The 22,612-nt window shown below is 43.4% G+C and overlaps 1 protein-coding gene across 3 annotated transcripts in view; it reads right to left on the reverse strand.

Annotated features, from left to right (window-relative positions):
* Nucleotides 1-22,612, reverse strand: part of LOC111153567 (dedicator of cytokinesis 8) — a 178,860-nt gene that overhangs the window by 131,872 nt on the left and 24,376 nt on the right. For 2 of the 3 annotated variants that reach the window (XM_022512673.1, XM_022512674.1), the window contains 2 exons: nt 15,539-15,714; nt 12,923-12,994 (listed from right to left, as the gene is read on the reverse strand). In XM_022512673.1, coding sequence (XP_022368381.1) covers nt 12,923-12,994; nt 15,539-15,666 — 200 coding nt within the window. In that variant the 5' untranslated portion in view covers nt 15,667-15,714. Of the gene's footprint in view, nt 1-12,922; nt 12,995-15,538; nt 15,715-22,281; nt 22,352-22,612 lie in introns of those variants that run through there. The other variant, XM_022512675.1, reaches the window with a different exon arrangement.

The raw sequence follows: 22,612 nt of genomic DNA on the forward strand, positions 1-22,612 counted from the left end.
TGGCAGCAGGGGTAGAGCTGGCTAGGGGAGAGGATAAGGGGTGGCAAGGATGTAAAGATGACTCATTTTAAAAGTGCCAGCCATGGAAGGCAGAAACCACCACCGGGGAGGTAGTGAGGCTGCTTACTGAGTGACACTGGCCACCAGAAACCACAGCCTCACTACCCAACGTGGGCAACTGAGCCAAATAAAGCCCTGCTCCTGCTGAACCTCTCTGCAGACAAGAGACAGAGAGGGAAGTGGGCCAAGTGGTAGGAAATCTATTCTTAAAATGAACAAACCTACTGCTTCTGAAGAGAACTGTATTCCTTTTCTCCAAACACTACTGTTGTATATTTGGGAACCACATGAAGACCAAACATATTTTATTTATTTTTTGAAAAGATTTGTTAATTTTAGACAGAGAAAGAGAGAGAGAGAGTGCAAGCTTGGGGAGGGACAGAGGGAGAAGGAGAGAAGAAGACTTCCGCCAAACGAGAAGCCTGACATGGGGCTCGATCCCAGGACCCTGAGATGGTGACCTGAGCTGAAATGAAAAGTTGGATGCTTAACCAACTGAGCCACCCAGGCACCCTAAGACCAAACAGATTTTAAAGACCAAAGTCTTGAGAGAAAGTATTGAGTGGACAGAATTTGGCTCTAGAGGCTGGGATCAGGGTTCAGATGCTGCCTCCTTACATACTGGCCATGAGACCGTAGGCAAGTGACTTCATCGCTCTGAGTCACAGTTTCCTCAAGGGTGAAATACGGAGTAACACTGCTCATTTTGAAAGCCTGTGTGATGACTGGAAACAAATACACATACATCTTTTTCTCCTTCCTTCCCTTCCCTTTCTTTCCTATCCCTCCCATACAATTTGGCACTAAAACCATCAGAACATGGCAATCCTCCATGCCTCAGGATGGGGAGTAGGTGAGGAAGCCCAAAATGGGAAGTTGAAGGCCAAACAGGGGGAGGATAACATGCATAGCAAAGGGCTGCCTGGCATGGAGAATCAGAACCCACCTGGGCTGAGGGGGGCGCCCACGCCTGGAAGAGCCTGGCATGTGGTAACAGAGTAGACATTCTGCATAGAACAAAGAGGGCATGCACCTGGAGGGGCAGCCTGCCAAGTGTGTCTCTATGGAGGGGTGGCCTGGCACTTGGTATCAGTGCAGGGCAAGCCACACAGTGTGGATGGTGCCCATCCACGGTACCTGTCACAGGGTGTTAGTGTCAGAGCCAGCATATTAGGAGGAGGGTGACTGTATGGGGATGGGGAGTGGTGTTGAAAGTGGTTGCATATCAGAGGATTAATCAAATAAACATCATAAGGACAATAAGAGTCATGTTTTCCACTACCTGAGAAGGGATAAAAATATGGAAAGGAAGAAAATTAGAACGAATACTCTGATGTCGTGTTGGAATTACATGTATCAACATGAACTCATGGTTTTCAGAACACATGTACATGTGCGCGTGCACACTCACAAACACACATACACACACACTCACTACCACTGTTCACTGCGAAGACATGGGAGGAGTGACACTTTAATAGCAATGAGCACACTCAACACCTGCAGCTTGGCTTCTAAGTACCACTTTCCACTTAAAAGGAGTCAGATCTATTTGGAGAAATGGCTGAATCCAGGGGTGAAGAAAGGAAACTGTAAGATCAGCTTGGAATATCTTGTAACCAAAAGCAAGGATGGGATCAATGGCTGTTTGAGGGCATGTGAAAAAGACAAAAGGACCAGTTGGAGGGATTCACACTGGTCAAAGTGAGGACAATATGAGCATCAAAATAAACTACAGAACTGGATTCAAACTTACTGAATAAAATAGGAAACTATGATTCAATATTGATACAAATAAACTGAAAGTTTGGTGAGGAACTGGGCATTTTACAATCATCAAATCCAGATGGAAGGATTATTATGTCTAAAAAAATAATTGCCCTGTGATCTCAAGGTCATAAAAGTCAAAGAAAGATCCAGGAACTGTTCCAGAGTAAATAATACTAAAAGCATGTGACATCTAAGTGCAATACATGCCTTTCAACTAGATTGTCTTGCTCTAAAGGGCACTCTTGGGACATTTGGTGAAAGCTGAATAGGGTTTGAGAATTAAATGGTAATAATGTATCAATGTGAATTTCCTGAATGGGATGGCCATATGCTAATTATGGTGGAGAAGAAACAAGGACTTGTTTGTAGAGATTACACGCTAAAGTATTTGGGGGTAATGGAGAATTAGGTTGGCAACCTACCCTCAGATGGTTTGGGGGAAGGGAAAAAGATCTTTGTGTTATACTTGCAAGTTTTCTGGGTATTTGAGATTGTTTCAAAACAAAAGGAGAAGAATAGATTGTCTGGCGTTATAATAATTCTGTTAGTGGGTCCTATTTACCAGGCTGTGCATCCATTACTGTAGCTGCTGTGAACATAGGAGCCCTCATGTCCAGAGACATCTAGACATCTAGAGTGATTCCCTCTACCTGCCAGCCCTCTAACTTCCCACGTTGGCTCGGTGGCTATGAGCAATGACTGACTGATAAGGGGTACAATATTCCCACACCTGGCCTCAAAGCTGGACAGTGAGAAAACTTTGTACTGTGGTCCCTCCGGGGCACCCTGTATGTTGGCCAAGAATTTATCTGCAGTCTTATCCTGAGTTGACTCCTTCTGCTTCTCTGTCTTGCTTCCCCCGTTCCCTTACAGGCTTTTCCTAAAGAGGACACTCTCAAAAATCATGTGCACCTGAATCCCTACCTCAGGCTCAGCTTCTAGACCATCTCAACTAAGACAATCACCTACCAGCTCAATGAATAACAGTTATTATTAGTAGTAGCAATGGCAATACCATTAGACGCAGCCCCAATGCAAGTGCTACCATCTAGATGACCATATATTATGGAGATGCTGAATTTAAAGTCTTCTAACATCTTTATTTGTGAATAATATCATTTTTATATGGGAAATTTACTTTCTTACCAAAAGCAAAAGTAGAACTTGGAGAAGCACTCACTTTAGGATTTCACTTGTAGAATTCTCCCAAAAGACCAATTAACACCCAAGTGAGGTTACTGTCCTCATTAAACTTGTTCCATTCCACGCTATCCCTTTTAGGAATTTTTAGTGGATTACCTTTCCCAGTCGTGCAGCTAAAACTGTGGTTTGGATTGGATTTTGGGACTTCAGTTTTCTGATGGCTTAGTACCAATGATTCTCAATGAGGGTAATTAATGCTTCCATTTTTGATTGTCTCAATGACCGGGAGGTACTACTATATTTCACATCCTGAAATGCCTGGGGCATCCCACACAACGAAGAATGATCCCAACACATCTATCAGCATCCAACACAACTATCAAATATCCTGTCTTTCATGGAGGTGAAAAACCAGCCTGTAAATATGTGAGCCAGGCCCCCAGTATTTTTGCACCGAATTTTCCAGCAAAACAACTACCATATAAATGTAGGGGGAATTAAACTCTGTGATGATTCGATCTCTACCAAGAGCTTTCCCTGCTTTTGGAAAATCACATTACTAACAGCAATGCTGCCTGTGGTCTTTGAGTCACCCACACAATACACCTGTTGTCATCTGCTTTTGTAAGTGTGATACTCGCAGTGATGGTTCCCGCAGCTGCAAAGAGCTACTTCATCATGTTCTCTGATGGAGTTGTGTCCAAGAACTTGCATATTTACATACATGCTATTTAATGTATTATGCTTCTTATAGTTCTCCTTTATGTAACAGTTGGGACATTTTATTAACTTTTAAAAATGGGAAAGTTCATGGGTGACAAAGATGGTATTATAAAATATTCATTACACAGAAAGATGCTGTTGGGTCTGATAGATCCAAGAACAACTTGTCTTAAGGAACAGGATATGGATGTTTGCTAACATTTCATTCATTCTCCCATTCAACATGTGTCTATAAACTATCTCCTGAGAATAAGGCACCAAAGAGGAATGCACAAAAGTCCTAGCTTTAAGGGAGTCCCTGTCCTCCGTGAAGTCATAATCTAGTGAGAAATACATATTTAATAGGGGAGAGAAACATTCAGAAAAGTCATCAGAATGCAAGAGGCCCTCTACAAGAGGGCTACCCAGGTGGCTCAGTCGGTTAAGCATCTGTCTTTGGCTCAGGTCATGATCTCAGGGTCCTGGGACCAAGCCCCACATTGGGTTCCCTACTCGGTGGGGAGCCTGCTTCTCCCTCTGCCTCTGCCCCCTGCCCTTGCTTTCTCTCACTCACATGCTCTCTCTTGAATAAATAAAATCTTAAAAAAAAAAAAAAAAGAGTGCAGTGTAGAGTATGACAAGAGTTCCAAGAGAAATACAAACAGCAGGCTTTGAAAATTCACAGAAGGGAGCCACTTCGTCCAGCCAGGTCAGGGTAGGCTTCGTGAAAGCCCTGGCCTTGGGGCTTCAGCAGGGTGTGGGTTCATGGGGATGGGAGGGTGTGTGTCACAGCTCAGGAGTGGCTCAGTGATTTCCACAGCTGGATCGCTCTTTGTAACGGCACAGGCTGACGAGCCTTGCTTGCTTTCTATACTTTTAGAAAGCAAATAGCTGAATACCTTGGCAGCCAGCACAACAAATGCATGTCATAATAAGCAATTATTGATCAGGGAGACATTTTTATGGTGTTTTGGGAGTAACTAAATTATATGCACTGATGTGTTTGAATTTTAATTGTTTACCAGTTCACTGGGAGTAAAATATGGAGTAATAAAACAGATGATACCCCATTCCTTGATGTCCCAGCTCTCCTTGAGCACGACCTTCCTTCAGAATTACTTTAATCACCCAGGATGAAAGACAAAGTCTAAGGGCTTTTACGATGTTGCTCATAACACTCATGAAATGTTTCACTGTCACTGTGGATAATACACCAAGAATAAATAACATGTGAACAAGTTTAATTACTTAAGAGCTCAACTTTCCTCCAAGACACCACACACAACATAAGTGAATCACTCTTTAGTTCATGCAGAGAAAATGGCAGAGGAAATAATGCTTAAGTATTTAATGTGAGCCCAAAGATGCCTGCAAACATCAGTCCAAGCAAAATTATCAAATTTTGGAAATGAGATGAGATGAATATGCAACCATGGCCCCATTCTATTTGTTAGATCAAGGGTCATTTCCAAAAGTCATGTAGAGAAAAACACTATCATTTTTAGAGCAATGACTCCACATTTTATGGTGTTTATGTTTCTAGACATGACGGATAGAATGGAACCCATTCAAGGCATCTTCCATTATAAGTACCACAAACATCTCAAGTAGGAAAACATATTTCAAAAAGGAGATCACGTAGTTTGTGTTTCTGTGTAGTCGAATCTTTCTTATTAAGTGAAAAAGAAATTCTAGAACTTTCCTCTTTCCTTCATAGGCAGCATTCTTTGTCTGATTTAAAAGCCTCAATTATAGAACTTGAATGGCAAATGCTCTATAGAATTATGAGCGTGGGAGGGAACACAAGTGGCCATTACTCCACTCCCCTGCCCCCTAAGTGGGATTCAAAGCCATTATCACAGATAGCAAGGACATAAAAGACTATCCTTAGATATTACAGAGAAATGTAATATCAGCAAGGAGATAATTGAGGAATAAAAGAGCTAACTAAATCAGTGTTTGACTGCGTGGTTATGGATGACAGAGACATGTCCACAGAAGGGGAAATGGCTTCATTAAGTATGGTCTTCCAGAGGAAAGCAGTCCCCCCTCCACAGTGCATTAAAATATACGGATAGAATTTTTGGTTCATTCCTTTGACAGGCTAATGTAAGTGCTTTATCTGAAGTTTTCAGATCTTATTTCACTTGAAAGGAATATTTTGGATGGGTTGAATTGGAACTAGATAAACCCTAAAGCCTTCTGATTTTCCAAACTTTATCTGTATTTCAAGAATATGGAAATTATAGTGCTTTTGAGGGGAAATCTACCCAGAATCATTAATTGAAAAGAAATCTTCAATAACACTGAGTTGTCCCTTGTTTTTTTCCTTTGCATATAATCTTACTAACATCTAATTGAAGTTATCTGTCAACTGGGCAGGGACAAGTGAGCCATATTCTGTAGTACTATTTTTACAATATCATAAGTGGTAGCTAATCTATTACCATAGGCCAAGATATCTAAGCACTTTGCATATGTTAATTTATTTATTGCATATAATATAACTTGTGTGGTAGACACTGTTCTAATTCCTGTTTTCCCAATTAGGAAATTGAGGCACACACACAAAAAATAGTTGGTCTTGGGTCACACAGCAGGTAAGTGGGGGAGCCTGGACTTGAAACCATTTACTCCTGCTCCAGAGAAATCATCATTCTGAGAAATAATAAAATAAAACCATAGCAAAGTAATAGGTCTTCCATTTAGTGAGTAATTAATCAATGTCAGGAACTATCTTAGATTCCTACCCATTGATTTTAGGGCCCAATTACAATTTATCCTTTTTAGATGACACTTCAGTGAGTTGTGACAAATGCACAGAGTTGTGTAACCACCACTACAATCAAGATTTAGAACCATTCCAACACCTCAAAAGTCTCTCATGACCTTTTGCAGTCCCTTCCTTTCACCACCTGTAGGCTCCAGCAATTGCTGATCTCCTTTCTGTCCCTACAGCTCCGCCTTTTCCAGAACAGCATACGGATGGAATCATGCATTATGTTCCTTTGTCTGGCTTTTTTCTCATTGCGTGATGCGACTGAGAGTCATCTGTATTGCCACATGCATGAGGAATTTGTTCCATTTTACTGCAGAGTAGCATTGTGCTGTATGGATGTACCAGAGTCTGGCTATCCATTACCCCATTGCATATGATTTGGGCAGTTTCTGATTTTTGGCAGACACAAATAAAAGTGCTATAAATATTTGCATATAGATGTTTATAGGAACAGAGGTCCTCAGTTCACTTGGGTAAATACCTAGGAGTAGGAAGTCAGGTGGTATGATAAGCGTATATTGAACTGGGACTTTAGGGAAGATAAGGGAAGAAAACTCAATGACAGAAAAAATATTCAGAAAGTAAATATAGTAGCATCCAGTTACAAGAACTAGAATACAAGTTCAGGAATTCATATTTTATTTTGACCAATCATGTCCAGCACTGGCAAGGATATGGGGGACAGGGCAGTTTCATGCCCAGATGGTAATGGAGTCAATCGGTATAGCTTTCCTGGAGAAAAATCTGGCAGTCCTTAGGAGTACGTGTCATGTGCCCGGACTTCATATCTACCCTCGGAAATCCTGACATGCATGTGTCGGGGCAAGTGTGTCTAGATGTCTATTTTGATATTATTTATGACTGTGAAAATTGGAGACAATTTCAATGTCCATCAATAGAGAAAGATTTGGTAACTTAATGATACATTCCTTCACCTCACCCCTAGAATACCAGGCAGGGGGGATAGATCTCTGACATGGAAGGAATGTCAAAGACATTACTGAGGGGCACCTGGGTGGCTTAGTTGTTGAAAGTCTGCCTTCGGCGCAGGTCATAATCCCAGGGTCCTGGGATCGAGTCCCGCATTGGGCTCCCTGCTCAGCAGGAGGCCTGCTTCTCCCTCTCTCACTCCTGCTTGTAGTCTCTCTCTCACTCTCTCTTTCTGTGCCAAATAAATAAATCAAATCTTAGAGGCACCTGGGTGGCTTAGTGGGCTAAAGCCTCTGCCTTTGGCTCAGCTCATGATCCCAGGGTCCTGGGATCAAGCCCCACATCGGGCTCTCTGCTCAGCGGGGACCCTGCTTCTCCCTTTCTCCTTGCCTGCCTCTCTGCCTACTTGTGATCTCTGTCTGTCAAATAAATAAATAAATAAATAAATCTTTAAAAAAAAATCAAATCTTTAAAAAACGATATTACTGAAAAAAATGGTATTTTGTGTATATATATAACATACATACATATTTATAAATGTGTACTTACATACATAATATTTATGTAAAATACCAATATCCATCTATATGTTGGTGAGGGTATGATAATCTCTGGAAGCCTGTATAGCAACAACATCCGTGCATTAAGAGTGGGTTGAAGGAAGGGCAGGGAGCGAGCAAGGAGTGAGGTAGAGACCGCCTTTTACTTAATACACTTCCACATGACTTGATTTCTTTCAAAATGAGCATGTATTATTTGACACATAAAATGACAGATTCAAAGGAGAGCCAATTAATTAATCACTAAGTAGCAACTGGCCAGCACGCCCACAGTGTCCTCCTCCAACTTCCCAGTACCCTGCTCAAGAAGACCCAGGACAAATGGAAACTCACCCAAATGAGCAGACAAATTAACACCTGAATCTGGACAGAATCTCTGTGGATCAGATGAAGCTGGCAGAATGATGTCCCATTCCTTGTCCCCACAAAGGGGAACACATGACACTTCATACTGTCCTTCCTGCCAGGCCCTGAGCAGTCAAGGTCTATATGAGCCAGAAATCTGAATGCTCCTTCTTTGTGGTGGTGGCTTATGGATGGAGCCAGGGCCAGACTCCCCCTGGTTGCACTCCTTTTTTGCCACCAGAAACCCCACCTGCCTTGCCTTTCTCTTTCTACCATCATTCAGCAAGGACTAAGAAACAACCCACAGGGGGACGCCTGTGTGTCTCAGTCTGTTAAGCGTCTGCCTCCGGCTCAGGTCATGATCCCAGGGTCCTGGGATCGAGTTCCACATCAGGCTCTCTGCTCAGCGGGAAACCTACTTCCCCCTCTGCCTGCTGCTCCCTCTGCTTGTGTGCTCTCTCTCTCTCTCACTCTCTGGCAAATAAATAAATAAATAAATAATCTTAAAAGAAAAAAAAAAAAAGAAATATCCCATAGGAAACAAATGAGCTGAAAATGTATGCAGGGTTGGGAGATGTCTGGCAATAGTGTATCATAGTACGTTGTATCCTCCCCACAAATAAAATATTACAAGTACATATGAGGCAGAATGTGTGCTAGGAATGTATTTTCATGTTTGGAGTACCAAATTCAGAGTACCAATTCAAAGGATCAAACAGTGGAGCAGAAAAATGTGCTTCCTCTCTAAAACACCAGTCAGAGGCACCTGGGTGGCTCAGTGGGTTAAAGCCTCTGCCTTGGGCTCGGGTCATGGTCCCAGGGTCCTGGGATCGAGCCCCGCATTGGGCTCTCTGCTCAGCAGGGAGCCTGCTTCCCTCTCTTTCTCTGCCTGCCTCTCTGCCTACTTGTGATCTGTCAAGTAAATAAATAAAATCTTAAAAAAAAATAAAAAAGTAAAACAGCAGTCAAAGCTTCCAGAAACTGGGGCACCTGGGTGGCTCAGTGGGTTAAAGCCTCTGCCTTCGGCTCAGGTCATGATCCCAGGGTCCTGGGATCGAGCCCCACATCGGGCTCTCTGCCCAGCGGGGAGCCTGCTTCCCACTCTCTGTCTCTGCCTGCCTCTCTGCCTACTTGTGATCTCTGTCTGTCAAATTAAAAAAAAAAAAAAAAAATCTTAAAAAAAAAAAAAAAAAGCTTCCAGAAACTGACAATGAGTTTTAGAGTTGCATACTCTTACCGAATTTCTCAGAAGGGAACTGACCCATTATACAAGCGTGCAGAGGACAGGACCAACAGCAAGTCCCAGCCCCAGCATGTTGCCAAAGATAAAGTTAAATAAAATACTACTTTGTTTCATGGGGGGAAAAAAAGGACACAAAAATTTGAATAAAATAAATATACGAATATCATTGTTGCTATAGAAGAGATAAAATCAAATAGAGACTCAAAAGGGAACAGAACAGCAATCACGTGACTAATGGATTAACATTTTAACTTAAAATTCCCAGTAAATAATATCAGGTTTGTGAATTACATTTAAAGCATGACAGCAAAAATGGAAATCACAAGGAAAATTAGGAATACAGATTTGATTACGTAAATAAATCTGAATGTTAAAAAGTTAGGAGCAATTTTGAAAGACAAAGAACATACTGGAAAAGGAATGTGTAATATATGCCAGACAAACAATTAATATCCCTAATAAATAAAGGTAGTCCTAGAGATAAACAGGCCCAGACAAATACATTAATAGAGGCGCACAAATTTTAGGAATAAATAGGACATGAAGGAAAAATTATAAGTTGGCCAACTTAATATATGGACAAAGGATTCCCCAATTTCATAATCAAAAAATGCAAATAAGAGATAGTCTCTTTGCAAGAAAAATTGGCAATTTATTAAAAGATATCATCCAATATTTTTGAGGATTCGTGCACATATTGTTGAAAATTTTTCTGTTATATTATTCCCAAATCCTTAAATTTGTTCATAACCCTAGACAGAAAAATTCCTCTTCTAGGGATTTATTCTGAAGGAAAAAAATCATAGCTGTGCACAAGGATGTTACCATTTTGGAGTATAATCCTGAAAAACAGGGACTCGTGCAAACAGCAAAACTGGTTAAATGAATTTTGATGTAAATATATCATACAACCATTAAAAATTGGGTTGAGGAAGAATGTTTAATAGCAAACAGAGATAATCACCAGTTACTATAAAAACCCAAAATAGCATCATGCTACAAAATAGTATCATAATCTGATTTAGTTTTTATGCAAATACAGATAAAATGAAATATGATGTGAAGACTATGTATCAAATGTTAATGGCAGTTATCTGTCTATAGGAAACTGAGTGGGTTTTTCCCCTTTTGTTTCCCTATAAACTCTAAAATTTCTAAAATAAGTATTCCAAGGGAGTCCTTTTTTCTTTTAAGTTTGTGCAACCTAGAGGGGAAAAAAAAGAATATTCCAACGGGAATTGCCATGAGGAATGAAAAAAAAAAATAGTGTCCCAAGAAGCAAATAGAAACCAAATGTAATAAAACAGACCTTTCTATTTATTGTTCCTTCTCAGACTTTTTTTAGAACTTTAATATCCAGAAAGTATCTCTAATTACAACATTAAAAAGCTTGAGAACAACTTGTTCTGAAATTTTTTATTTATTACTGGCCAAGCATAATCTTCCTTGACTACCTGGCAAACTTCGTTTTCCATTCATGTTGGAAATTAGAACACATGATGGATTAGCATCTAACTTTCTCTTAATCACTGTTTACAAGCTCTGCTTTCTCTTGCTTCGCTGTTGAAAATAGTATGCTTACTGACACTGCTCCAAAAAACAACAGCACAAATTCATTGGCACACTTCCAGGACCTGGATAAAACCCAACCCCCACAGTCTTTCACTCTTTATCCCATAGAACACCAATTCTTCCAGCAGTACAGGAGAGGTGAGGAGAGCAGAATTTCACTATTTATGTCTTGACAGAGGCTCTCTGATGTTTTTTCTACTGGGATGTGTCCTCAGTCCGCACACACTCCCCACCCTGGTGCCCAACTCATTCGCACACACAGGCTGAGGATTTTCGTGTGTCTACATGTTTCTCATGGGATGGTACTGTCCAGGTTATTGACGTAGAGACACAAACCTCAAGACAATGTGGTAGAACATTTGGCTAACCCAGGAGAGAAGGGCCCTTTTGACGGGAAGCTTAGTTATCTATTTCTTGGTCACGAATTTAAATGTTACCTTTGAATCTGAGGCCAAGTTTCACTTCATTAATCCCCCCCCCTCAGAATTCGTCAGAATGGGAATAAAACAAAAAGGCCCTCTTCTTTATATTTAAAATGTAACTTTCTCCTTCCATAGGTGAATGGCTCACCAAGCTGTGATAAATCCGCACAGTGGAATGTTGGTCAGCAAAAAAAAGAAATGAGCTCTCAGATCACAACGACACATGAAGGAACGAGGCAAAACTGTGTAATCAGTAGAAAAGTAAGTGGTTGCCAGGGAGAGATGAACGTGGGGAAGCACAGGAGATTTTTAGGGCAGGGAAACTATTCTGTATGATACTGGGATGGCAGACACACGGCATTATGTAATTGACAAACTTGTGGGACCTTGGATACAAAAGATGAGCCCTAATGTAACCTCTGGGCTTTAGTTAATAATAGTATATCACTGTGGGCTTATCAGGGATAACAAATGTATCATGTATCTTAAGTAAGGTCCATCCAAGAAAGAATGAATCAGCCAGAGGAGGCTGCATAAAGACAAATAAATAAATAAATAAATAAATAAATAAATAAAAAATAAAAATAAAGAAAGAAATGTGTCTTGGCCTTGAATGCATAGGTAGGATCTGATGGACAGGGGAAAGCGGGGAGGGCACATCCAGAAGGGTACAGCAAGGGCCCAGGTGTGGAGGTAGGACTGAGTGGGTTATGAGGACGAATAGGAAGAAAGAGGCTCCAGGCCCAGCAGAAAGGAAGTGGATCTGGCCCACATACAGTGGGACCAGATTATTAAAACCATTGAAAGGCAAGCAGGCAGAGTTGATATTTGATAGAGGAGGTAACACAGAGCCTACAGCAGGTGTCTGAATAGGGCACAAGATAAAGTCGATCCGCATTCATTATTCATGAATTTTGTACTTACAAATTCCCCTCCTCGCTAAAGTTTCTTTGGAACAGTCATGTGGGCATGTGTGCAATAACCAAACCAAAAACCAAACAAACTAACAGCACCCAAACTGCAAAACGTTAACACCAAGGGGAACTGTTCAAACGGGGTATACCAGAACTCCCAGTACTCTCTATTCAGTTTTCCTGTAAACCTAAAACTGCCCTTGAAATTTTTCATTAAAAAGCAATTGTAGGGGCGCCTGGGTGGCTCAGTGGGTTAAAGCCTCTGCCTTGGGCTCAGGTCACGATCCCAGGATCCTAGGATCGAGCCCCACACCAGGCTCTCTGCTCAGCAGGGAGCCTGCTTCCCCTCCTCTCTCTCTGCCTGCCTCTCTGCCTACTTGTGATCTCTGTCAAATAAATAAATAAAGTCTTAAAAAAAAAAAGCAATTGTAAAAGCTAACAATATACGTATATATATAAAGAGAAAAGAAAAAAGAGCTTACTTTTGGTTCACGATTAGCCATTCCCGAATGTAAGTCTGAACACAGTCCCTGACATGAGGGTCCAGTTCAACCCTAATGAGGTGGAAAATGACATAAAATCATGTTAGTACCTGATAAAGACAACAAAACAAACCCTTATCATAACCAAGGAGAGCAGCATGATTCAATCCCGTATCAACTGAGAATGCCAGGGGCATTCCTACCCATCCATCAAGTGTCTGAAGTATTCCTCGGGCGATAGCATTTCTACTTCGATGAGACAAACATACTGCCATTTGATGCTCTGTGGGTTTTCTTTATTACAGAGAATCCTGTTAAACTACACCCATCCCTTAAAGGCATTCCAACGCCAGACAGGTAGAACTAGCTGTAATCACATACAGAACGAGAAAAATAAGCATAAATACCAATTTCTCACAAGGGCAATTGGGCCTAATTTTTGCTCATGTGTAACCTTGTTAGGACACGCAGGTTTCCCTTTTGGAAAGCCATGAAGAAGGTCTGTCTTGTGCTTTGAGGACTGGATCCTGGCTTCTTTCATTGGTGATTCTTAATCTGGGCAGTTCTTGTCCTACCTGCAGAAGAGTGTGCCATGGGAGACCCTCTCCAGGTGCATCAGAGTCTTCAAATAACCAGTTCCACACAGTAGCGAAGCTTTTGGCTGTTTTCCCAAGTGTTTTGATATTAGAGATGAATGGGTCGAAATACTACAAGCTAAATACTGATGGCCCAAACCCTGGCCCCACCCCTTATTAATTACGTGGCCTGGGGCGATCCTTCTCTGTCTCAGGGTTCTCCTCTTAGAGCACTACTTAAAGAGGAGTGTCTCCTTCAGAGAGCTGGGATGAGGATTGAGTCAGCACTGAAGGTTTTAGAAGCGTGTCTGGCCACAGTTCCTGCCTCCAACCCATTTCTTATGCACTAGATACTGCGATAAGCACTGTATGCATGTTTTCTCTCTTTTTAAAAAAAATCCAGCTAATTCTCAACCAGCCCCTGAGGGCATGGGCTTGCACTATTATCCGAATTTTGCAGAAGAATGAGATGAGAAGGACCCGGCTGAAAGTCACCCAGCAGGGGAAGAGCAGGGACTTAAACCCAGACCTGTGCAGCGTAGGCTGGCAGCCACCACACTGCCAGAGCTCCCCACGAAGTTCTGGGGCCACGGGGGTTTGCTGCTGTTTTCTCTGCTGCTGCTGCTGCTACCAAGGCCTTCCTGGCTTTTGATTATAATGGCAGACTTCTGGGCAATGACTGAAATAGCAGAGGTTGTTTTAAAGTCATCGGACAGACAGGGTGAGCTAGAAATCCTGATCACAAGGCAATATTATACTATATAACGGATGCTAAGGGAAAAACCTGCCTCTTTCATCAAAATTCAAAAGTCCTACCTCCTGAAACAGGATTTTCCAAGACTCTGACCTCATTTGAAAATGATTAAATAAGGAACCATATATTTCAGACGAAGAAGTGATAGGCAATGATTCTCTGTCGACGGTGAAAAAACAGAGCTTGCCTACAGGAAAGTTACACTTGAATAAATGGGCTGACGATGGGGGAAGTATTTCCCACTGCTTGTTTTCTGGGGAGGGAGTATTTCTAAAACAGTCTGAGCTGAGCACGTGACAAGCTTTCCTATGTGAATAAGAACTATCAAAACAGGAGAGCAAAGACTCACGATAATACCGTATCTCTGTCACCCCACATCCTTAAACTATGATGGAAGAAAATCCAAAACAGAACTAGAATGTCAGTGCACAGCAGTGCGGCAGGGGCCGTGTTTCATGATCTCCTTCTGGGGACTATTTTTGGGGAAGGTGACGAAGTAGAAAATGTCCAAGAGAGACGTGAATCTTGATTTTGTTTTGAAAATTAATGTACATTAAAGTTCACCCTACACTTTTAAAGAGGCACTGTTTTTTCCACCATGGAAGTCACAAGAGTTTCACTGGCATGTAATTCCATTCTTTGCTACCTAGAGCTAATGCCCGCGCCTAGAAACACACTGACTGACCCACCGTGGAAACTCAAGTTCGACCCAGATCTCCACATATTCCCTCCACAGAGCTTTCCCCACTGTCTCCCCACTTGGCAAAACTTTCTTCCAAGGAAGGAACGCTGCCTTACTCATCTACGCATGCCGGTGCCCAGCACATAGTAGATGCTCAAAAAATGTGGGTTGAACGTGTCTGTGACTTGATCCAGGGTCTTTGGTGGAAACAATTCAAATGCTTCTGAATCATTTCACTGATTATTATTGAAACGCTGGACATTTTTACGGATGGAGACACTGAGGTTCTTGGGAGCTCAGGTGAGTCACCCAAGGTCACTGAGCTGACACCCAGGGAGTCCAGACACCCAGGCCTCCACCTGCCCCCTCCTCCTGTCCTTGAGCATCCCCTTCAGTGGTTTAGCCCCCACATGCCTTTTTAAAGCCTCTGGTTGAAACGATTTAAAAACCATCACAGGCGACAGTAACGAGTTGGCATCCGGTCCATCTTAATGGATCGGGGTACCCTGAGTTCCAAAAGAAGTCCAGAATTAAGGCGTCTCCCCTCCACACCAGTAACAGTCACGACTTCACACCAACAGCTACAGTTTAGGGAAACGATTTACCCTTCCTCCGGCAAAGAAGGCTGCAGAGTGCGACATTCCTTTGGCGTGAATGCCACATCCAAGTCATCCTCCGTGAAGTCCCCCAACTCCTGGGCGAGCTCCGCGTCCAGGCTGTTGAGCTGTGTCATCAGAAGTCCCTCGAAGTCCACCGGCTCCACTGGGTCATAAAACTGAGGCTGCAGAGATAAGGAGAAGGAGAAAGAGATTCCCACGGGGTTTCCAGGGAAAGCACCAAGGCCACAGTCGGCGCGCCCTGGGCCTGCCCCTTCCACTCGGCAAAGCACTTGGCTCTTAGCGCACAACTCAGTGGCGCCGTCCTCAGAGGGGCTGTCGGAGCCAGAGGCAGTGATACGGAAAGAGACACAGCACGGAAAGTCAAGTCAGAACACGGTGAGGCACCCAAATCACACCCCAAGGCAGAATTTTTCTCTGCTTAATTGCGTCCTGATGAGGAATCCTGAGGAGATCCAAAATGAGATCATGAGGCTTTGCTGAATTTTATAATTTCCCCTGCAAAAGCGCTCTGAGGCCATGTCTACCCAAATACAGTGAAGCCGCACATGGAGGCAATTTTCCCTAAATCCCAGTGAACGCTACACTCCTGCTGTTGGACTATTCAGGCCCCGTGTTTCCGCTGGCCTCCCTTATCCTATACGTTGCTTCTTGAAAACACTTCATACATAATTGCAGCCCACGGTGAGCCAGACTTGGTGGCAGTGATTTCCAGATGTTTCTGGACTGACTCGTGCTAGGCAGGAGGACGGTTTCACAGGGACCACAGTTAAATGAGTAAACTGGGGGCAACTGGGAGTGTTTGCACAGGCCTCAACGTACTCCCTTTTACAGGACTGTCTGTTTTGCTCTCTGACTCTATCCACACGCAGTGGGGGAGGGAGAGGACAGAAGAAGTGACAGAAGAAGATGGTGATTTGAAATAGACAATTCTCTAGTTGATAAAATAAAGAGTTGGCGATTAAGCAACTATTATTTTTGTCTGTGAAGTCCCAAAACGGGAACCACTGTCTTAAGGAAGTGAAAGAACCAGAGCGAGTGGTGTCGTGGGATGACGAGACCAGCAGCTCCGTGGTGGTGACTTACGAAGGTCTATTTGGAATCACCGGCCCGGGGAGGTAACTGCTCTCTACACCCCCAACCAGGGACCAATGAAACAAACACTCCAGACTCTGATTTGAACTGGCGCGATGGGAAACACAGCCAGATCCAAAGGAAATACTAACAAAACCGGTTTTTCATCACCCTGAAACCACACACCAGACTCGATGTGAGGACGCCACGTTAGAGAGGAGAAGCAAGGCGCAGCTCGCTGGAGAGGCAAAAGGACATAAAATCAGAGAGGATGCGGCTTGCCCTCCCTCCTTCCACCTCCTCCTCCTACCTCCTCGTGGTGGAGACCTGAGTCATGTTCTGGGGACGGAGGACAAAGCAAAGAACTGGGGGAACATGGGCCCTCCTCCTTCTCTGAGATTCTGGAAGGTGGCTGGCTTACGTAATGTCCTGGGCTGCAGGGACAATTGGAGCAAAAGAGAAGCAAAAGGATATACGTTGGTGGAGGAGAGCAGAGACATCCCTAGCTCAGCCTGGCTCCCATGTACTGTGACAGGGGACAAGGAAGTTTCTTGGGGGACCTGCAGGCCAGCTAAGGAAAAGACCATGAAGGTACAGGGACCAGCAGAGGAGCAGAGGGAGCCGGGGATCAGCCTCTGCGGAAGACAGGTGGGGACAGAGTTGGTCAAGGCTGCTACTGAGCTCTGCCAGAGGAAATGACAAGCATTCTCTCTGCAGACCTGCCTAAGACCAACCAACCCCAAAGGAGAAACTGGATTTTCCCACCCCTTACCACAACCCAGTACACAGCACTCAGAGTCAGGAATGGAAATAGGAAATGGCATTTTTTGCATACCCAATCACCTTATTGCCAAGTTGATACCCATGAAGCCAGAAACCATCGAGCACTTACTATGTGCCCAGAAATTGGCTCAGTCGTTTTATACATTATGTCATGTCATCCTCACTAAAGCCTGTAAGTTCCACGCCCTTCTTACCCCATTTTACAGATGAGGACACTGAAGGCTAGAGATTTAATCATCTGTCCATGGCTCCACAGCTGGGAAGTCGGTAGACCGCCTGGAATTCAAACCTAGGTGGGCTCATGTTCTTAACCACGATAGCTGTGTTTTCTTTTGCGGGCATTTTAGGGAATTTGTACTTCCAGAAATACTTAAAACACAGGGCTATAGTAAGTGTGTTTGCAAGAGGGTGATCACTACATTTACCACACTGACCAAAAGTTCCACTCTGTGTTTCTCACGAGCCCAGCTGCTCAGAATAATGACATAATTAATTAGTTACTTAAAGTAATGACAAATGTAAATTTATGCTGAGGCATATCGATCCCTCAAGCTGAGGCCCTTTAAATATATACTTAAAAATCATATTTGAAGCACACTCAGAAGCACTGTGACGCTAGCATTCATCACTGGTGAGTAGAAGCTTCCACGGAGAAATGGCATTTGTGCGAAATCATCAGAAGGAAGATAATTCTGGTGCAGCCAATGTAGTCTACTTGTCATGAGCCTAAAATCCAAAGCTATGAATGGTGACACAAACATGGTTGAGAGCAGCCTTTGTTACCTACAGGACAGGGTGTCCAGGAACCTGGGTGACAAGGACAAATAACTCCCTCCTTCAGCTACGATTTGCTGAGTATCTGCTGCACGCCAGTCCCTGAGTGGGGGTTGGGGGGGGTGGGGAGTGGGGCGGGGGATACAGAAGAATCAGGTAGCGCCTCTCCAGCATCTTTGCACAGATCTCTGGTCAGCCATGAGAAGGCGAAGTCAGCCACATTCTTGCAGATAAAGCTCTCTTTGAAGAAGGCAGCCATGATAAGGACATGGTAACCTTACCAAGCACGAATTGCGGGGCCATGCGCCAAGTGTAATCGATATGCGGGACTGATCATAGAGTTAAACCCTGGAGGTCAGCACAGATTTCAGGACGGAGCACACTGTAAACATCAACCGTGTTAGAGATCATTGAGGATGGTTCCAGCACAACAGACAAGCTGGCGTTTGACTAGTTCCCCCTCTCTTTCTACACTGAAATGGACAAGGGAGGAAGCTGTCCATTCCTAACGCGACGCAAACTACTCTCGCCCTTGACAAGTAGGGGAGACCCCAAGTACTTTCCCTTGCCCCCTAATGCACATCAAAGCTAGTTCTCCTGACATGAATGGGATTCCGTTTGTTCTGAAACTGACAATTCCTACAGCACCAGAACGGTATCTGTTTAAAATGAATCCGTGTAGCTCCTAGCACAGTGTATATGCAGAGAGCACACGGATACCAGATTAAAATAACAAATCTGTGGACGCCTGGGTGGCTCTGTCAGTTAAGCGTTTGCCTTCAGGTCAGATCATGACCCCAGGGTCCTGGGATCCAGTCCTGCCTCGGGCTCCTTGCTCAGTGCGGAGCCTGCTTCTCCTTCTGTCTGTTGTTCCCCCTGCTTGTGCTCTCTTGCTCTCTGACAAATAAATAATAAAATCTTTAAAAATAAAATAAAATAAAATAAAAATAACAAATCTGGAAAATACTTCAGAAATAAGGATGCTGAAAAACAGAGAGGTTAAATGACTTGACCCAAATCACACAGGTAATCACAAGGGTCCTTTGTTATAGCATTGGGGGCGGGGGGCGGTAAGGGAAGGGGCAGGGGTTGCTTCATGCTACTCTGTGTGGGGCTTGGGGGAGAGGCGTGATGTCTCCAGGGGTACTGGCCTGGTGCCCTCATGCGTGTGCACCCCTATGGGATGGTCCTCAAATCTCCTTGGTTGTTCATGAGAGATGTCTTGTCAAAGTCATCCAAGACTCCCCTGTTGCCAAATTCAATGGTCATTGCTCAGCCCTGGTTTATCTACAGTACAGGACACAGTTAATCACCCCCTCTTTCTTGCAATACTTTATTCAGATGGAAGGTGATGCAGTCTCTGAAAGTCCGTATACCACGAAACCCCTCAGTCCTGAACAAGTTGAAATGGTCGGTCACTACCTTTGGGATATCGCTGTTTCCAGGTTCTCCTCCTACAATGCAGTGCTCCAGGATTCAGTCCTAAATGTCTCTGCTTCTCAATCTCCATTCACTCCCAGAGGAGCTCATCCATCCCATGGCTTTAAATATCACTTTTTAATGTTACTAATTTATATGTTTGCCCTGAAATCCAGGTTGACTTTTCCAGCTACACCCAGACATCACCATCTGGTGGCCTAACAGGACTGTCAAACACAACAAACTCAAAACTAATTCTTAATTTTCCTGCCCATCTTTTCTTCCCTTATCTCCCAGGTCTTGGCATCTCAGGGATTGGTGATTCCATTCTGCCGGCTGCCTGGGGCAAAAACTTCAGAGTCTATGTTGGTTTCTCTCTTTCTCTTATGCCTTACACGTTGTCCATGAGAAAATCCCATCCACTTTACTTCTGGAAATATATTCAGCATCCAACCTTCTCTACTGGCATCACTCACTACAGCCCTACTCCATAGTTACTGTGACAACTTCCTAATACCCTCCCTACCCCCAGTCTACTCTCCACATAGCAACCACAGTGATCCTTATAAAAGGAACTCTGTAAGTCATCTTTATAAAAAGTCAGATCATGCCTGGCTTCTGGCTCAATGTTTCCAGAGACTTCCCTTCTTAATCAGAGTAAGAGCTGAAGTTCTTCTGTGGTCTCTGAGGCCTAGGACCCAGCCCTGCTTTCCCTTTGATCTCATCTCTCCTGTCTGCTCTGCTCAGCTCATACTCCACTTCCTTGCTGTCACTGGAAGAGAAGACATACTCTTGTCTTGGGGACTTTGCCCTTGCTGTTCCTTCTGACTAGAAAACTTTTCCTTCAGACACTTCTCAAGTTCATGCAGAATTCTTCCCAAGTGTCTCCTTCCCAACAGACACCCAAATAACTCCTCTTCTGTATCACTCTCTATCGTCTTTCCCTCTTTTATTCTTCCAGCACTTAATACCCCTTGATAGAGTCCGCATTCATTTGTTTGTCTATGTCTCCCATTCTAGAACATAGGTTCCATGACGCTAGACTCTCTGTTGTAGCCACTAGCACATCCCCAGCTCCTAGACCAGTGTCTGGCACAGAGCGAGACCCAATACATATTTCTAGAAGGGAGGAGGGGAAGAAGGGAGGAAGGAAGGAAGGAAGCCAGGCTTAAGACAATCCTCTCAGTTCTCTACTATATGTAGGTAAACAGAGCTGAAGACAGTAAAGTTCTCCTTCATTATTTCAAAGAACTTTATGGCTTAGATCCAACAATGATTCCCTACTTCTACCTATGGCAATCTTCCACCGAGGGGAAGATGGCTGATAGGCCATCATGGGCATCAATCTATTTTTACCAAGATACTTTGATGTCCCTGCTTTTCAAAGACAGTAATGAAATTCCCGCTCTGCACGCAGGCTGTCACTCTGTCATTTTATGTTCCATTGTGAATCTGCGTGAAAACTGTATTGAAATCTTCATTTCCATCATGCCCCTCAAGGGAAATCAATGAAACCTGAGGACAGCCCGACTCCTTGACAGATGATCCACAAAAGGACAACAGTATCAGAAAAATTTAAAAGAACCGTATTTATCAAGTGATCTAACATTTAGGTCATGCTTGCTAGTAAAAGCAAAAGGTTTTATTGCACAGAAGCTTAAACACACTAGAGAAATGAATGCCTTCAAAGGTATGAGACTTTTTTTTTTTTTTTTACATAAATGTTATACACAAACAAGTCATGTAACCATAGTGTTTAGGATGTGGCTTTTTATATCCTTTTCTTCAGCAAGACCCATTACATTCCAGATGATTCATGCCATTTCACTTCAAATCTTTTCTATTCTCATTTCTAAAAATAGAATTTTTCCCTCTATGAAAACGTAGGTTAAGGTTATTAACCATGTACACCTTCTCAAATCCTCCTTTCTACCTTAGGACAGCGATCCCAACCTTTTCTTGTAGTTCACTCTCCTTCTGACTTTGAATGATCAGGATATGGCTTTAGTCCTTTACTATTTCATTTTAAAGAAGACATCAGCTATAGAGTCATTTGCTGGTGTGGATGGTTAGCATGAGAGGGGGTCTGGCCAACCTGTCCAAATGGCTGTGGCAACGGAAGATTCCCAAGCCAGAGGGCAATGCTACACACAGATGAGTCTGTGCACAAGGCCATGTTCCCCAGCACTGGTCACAAATGACTCAGACAGGGGTGTCAAAGAGACCCAAGGCAGGTCTATCACCATATCACGAGGCCTAAAAAGCCAGCTTGAAATGGTCAATCCTCCTCATATTCCAGAATGCAAGACTCAAAAATATTTTATCTACTATGAAAACATCCCATACATCACAGCTGACATTTATAATTAGAGTTAAAAAAAAAATCCAACAAAACCACACACACACACACACACACACATACACACACACCCCCTTTCTCTCACGGGATTGATCCATTTACAACAGAAGCCTCTCTATTTATATAAGGATATATCCACAGGGCTAGCAAGTGGTCCTTACCTACCACATTTTCTGAAATCCAGAGTAACCAGGACCACAAAAGAAATGATCTTTATGTTTTCTCCTATTTGGAACACTTCCACCAATGTCGGTTCTTTAAAGTATCCTCCGTCCAGATCACATGCCAAAATCCCAGGGAACTTTACCCTTTCCATACTTACGCTCCAGCCCTTAGAAATTCTGATTTCATTGTTCTCTGGTGGGCCTGGCCGCAGGTGTTTCTAAAGGCCCCGGACGATTCTAACGGGCAGCTCTGGCTGAGAACCTTCCTTTAAGTCTTCCCCGCCTCGGCCAGCAAGCTTTTACCTCCTTTGGGACACCTGGCACGCTAAAAGACAGTATAGGTCCTCGGGATCAACTTTCCTCACAAGGCTTTTCAGAGCTGAAACCACCTCTGGCCACCAGTTAATCTCTTACACTGTCTTCAATACAATATTTACACAACGTCTGACACCATTCTATCAGCCCTAAGGGAGCAGGACTGGGGTGGGC

This window comes from Enhydra lutris, unplaced genomic scaffold (assembly GCF_002288905.1).
Source record: "Enhydra lutris kenyoni isolate GAN:26980312 unplaced genomic scaffold, ASM228890v2 scaffoldscaffold33, whole genome shotgun sequence".
Lineage (NCBI taxonomy): Eukaryota > Metazoa > Chordata > Mammalia > Carnivora > Mustelidae > Enhydra > Enhydra lutris.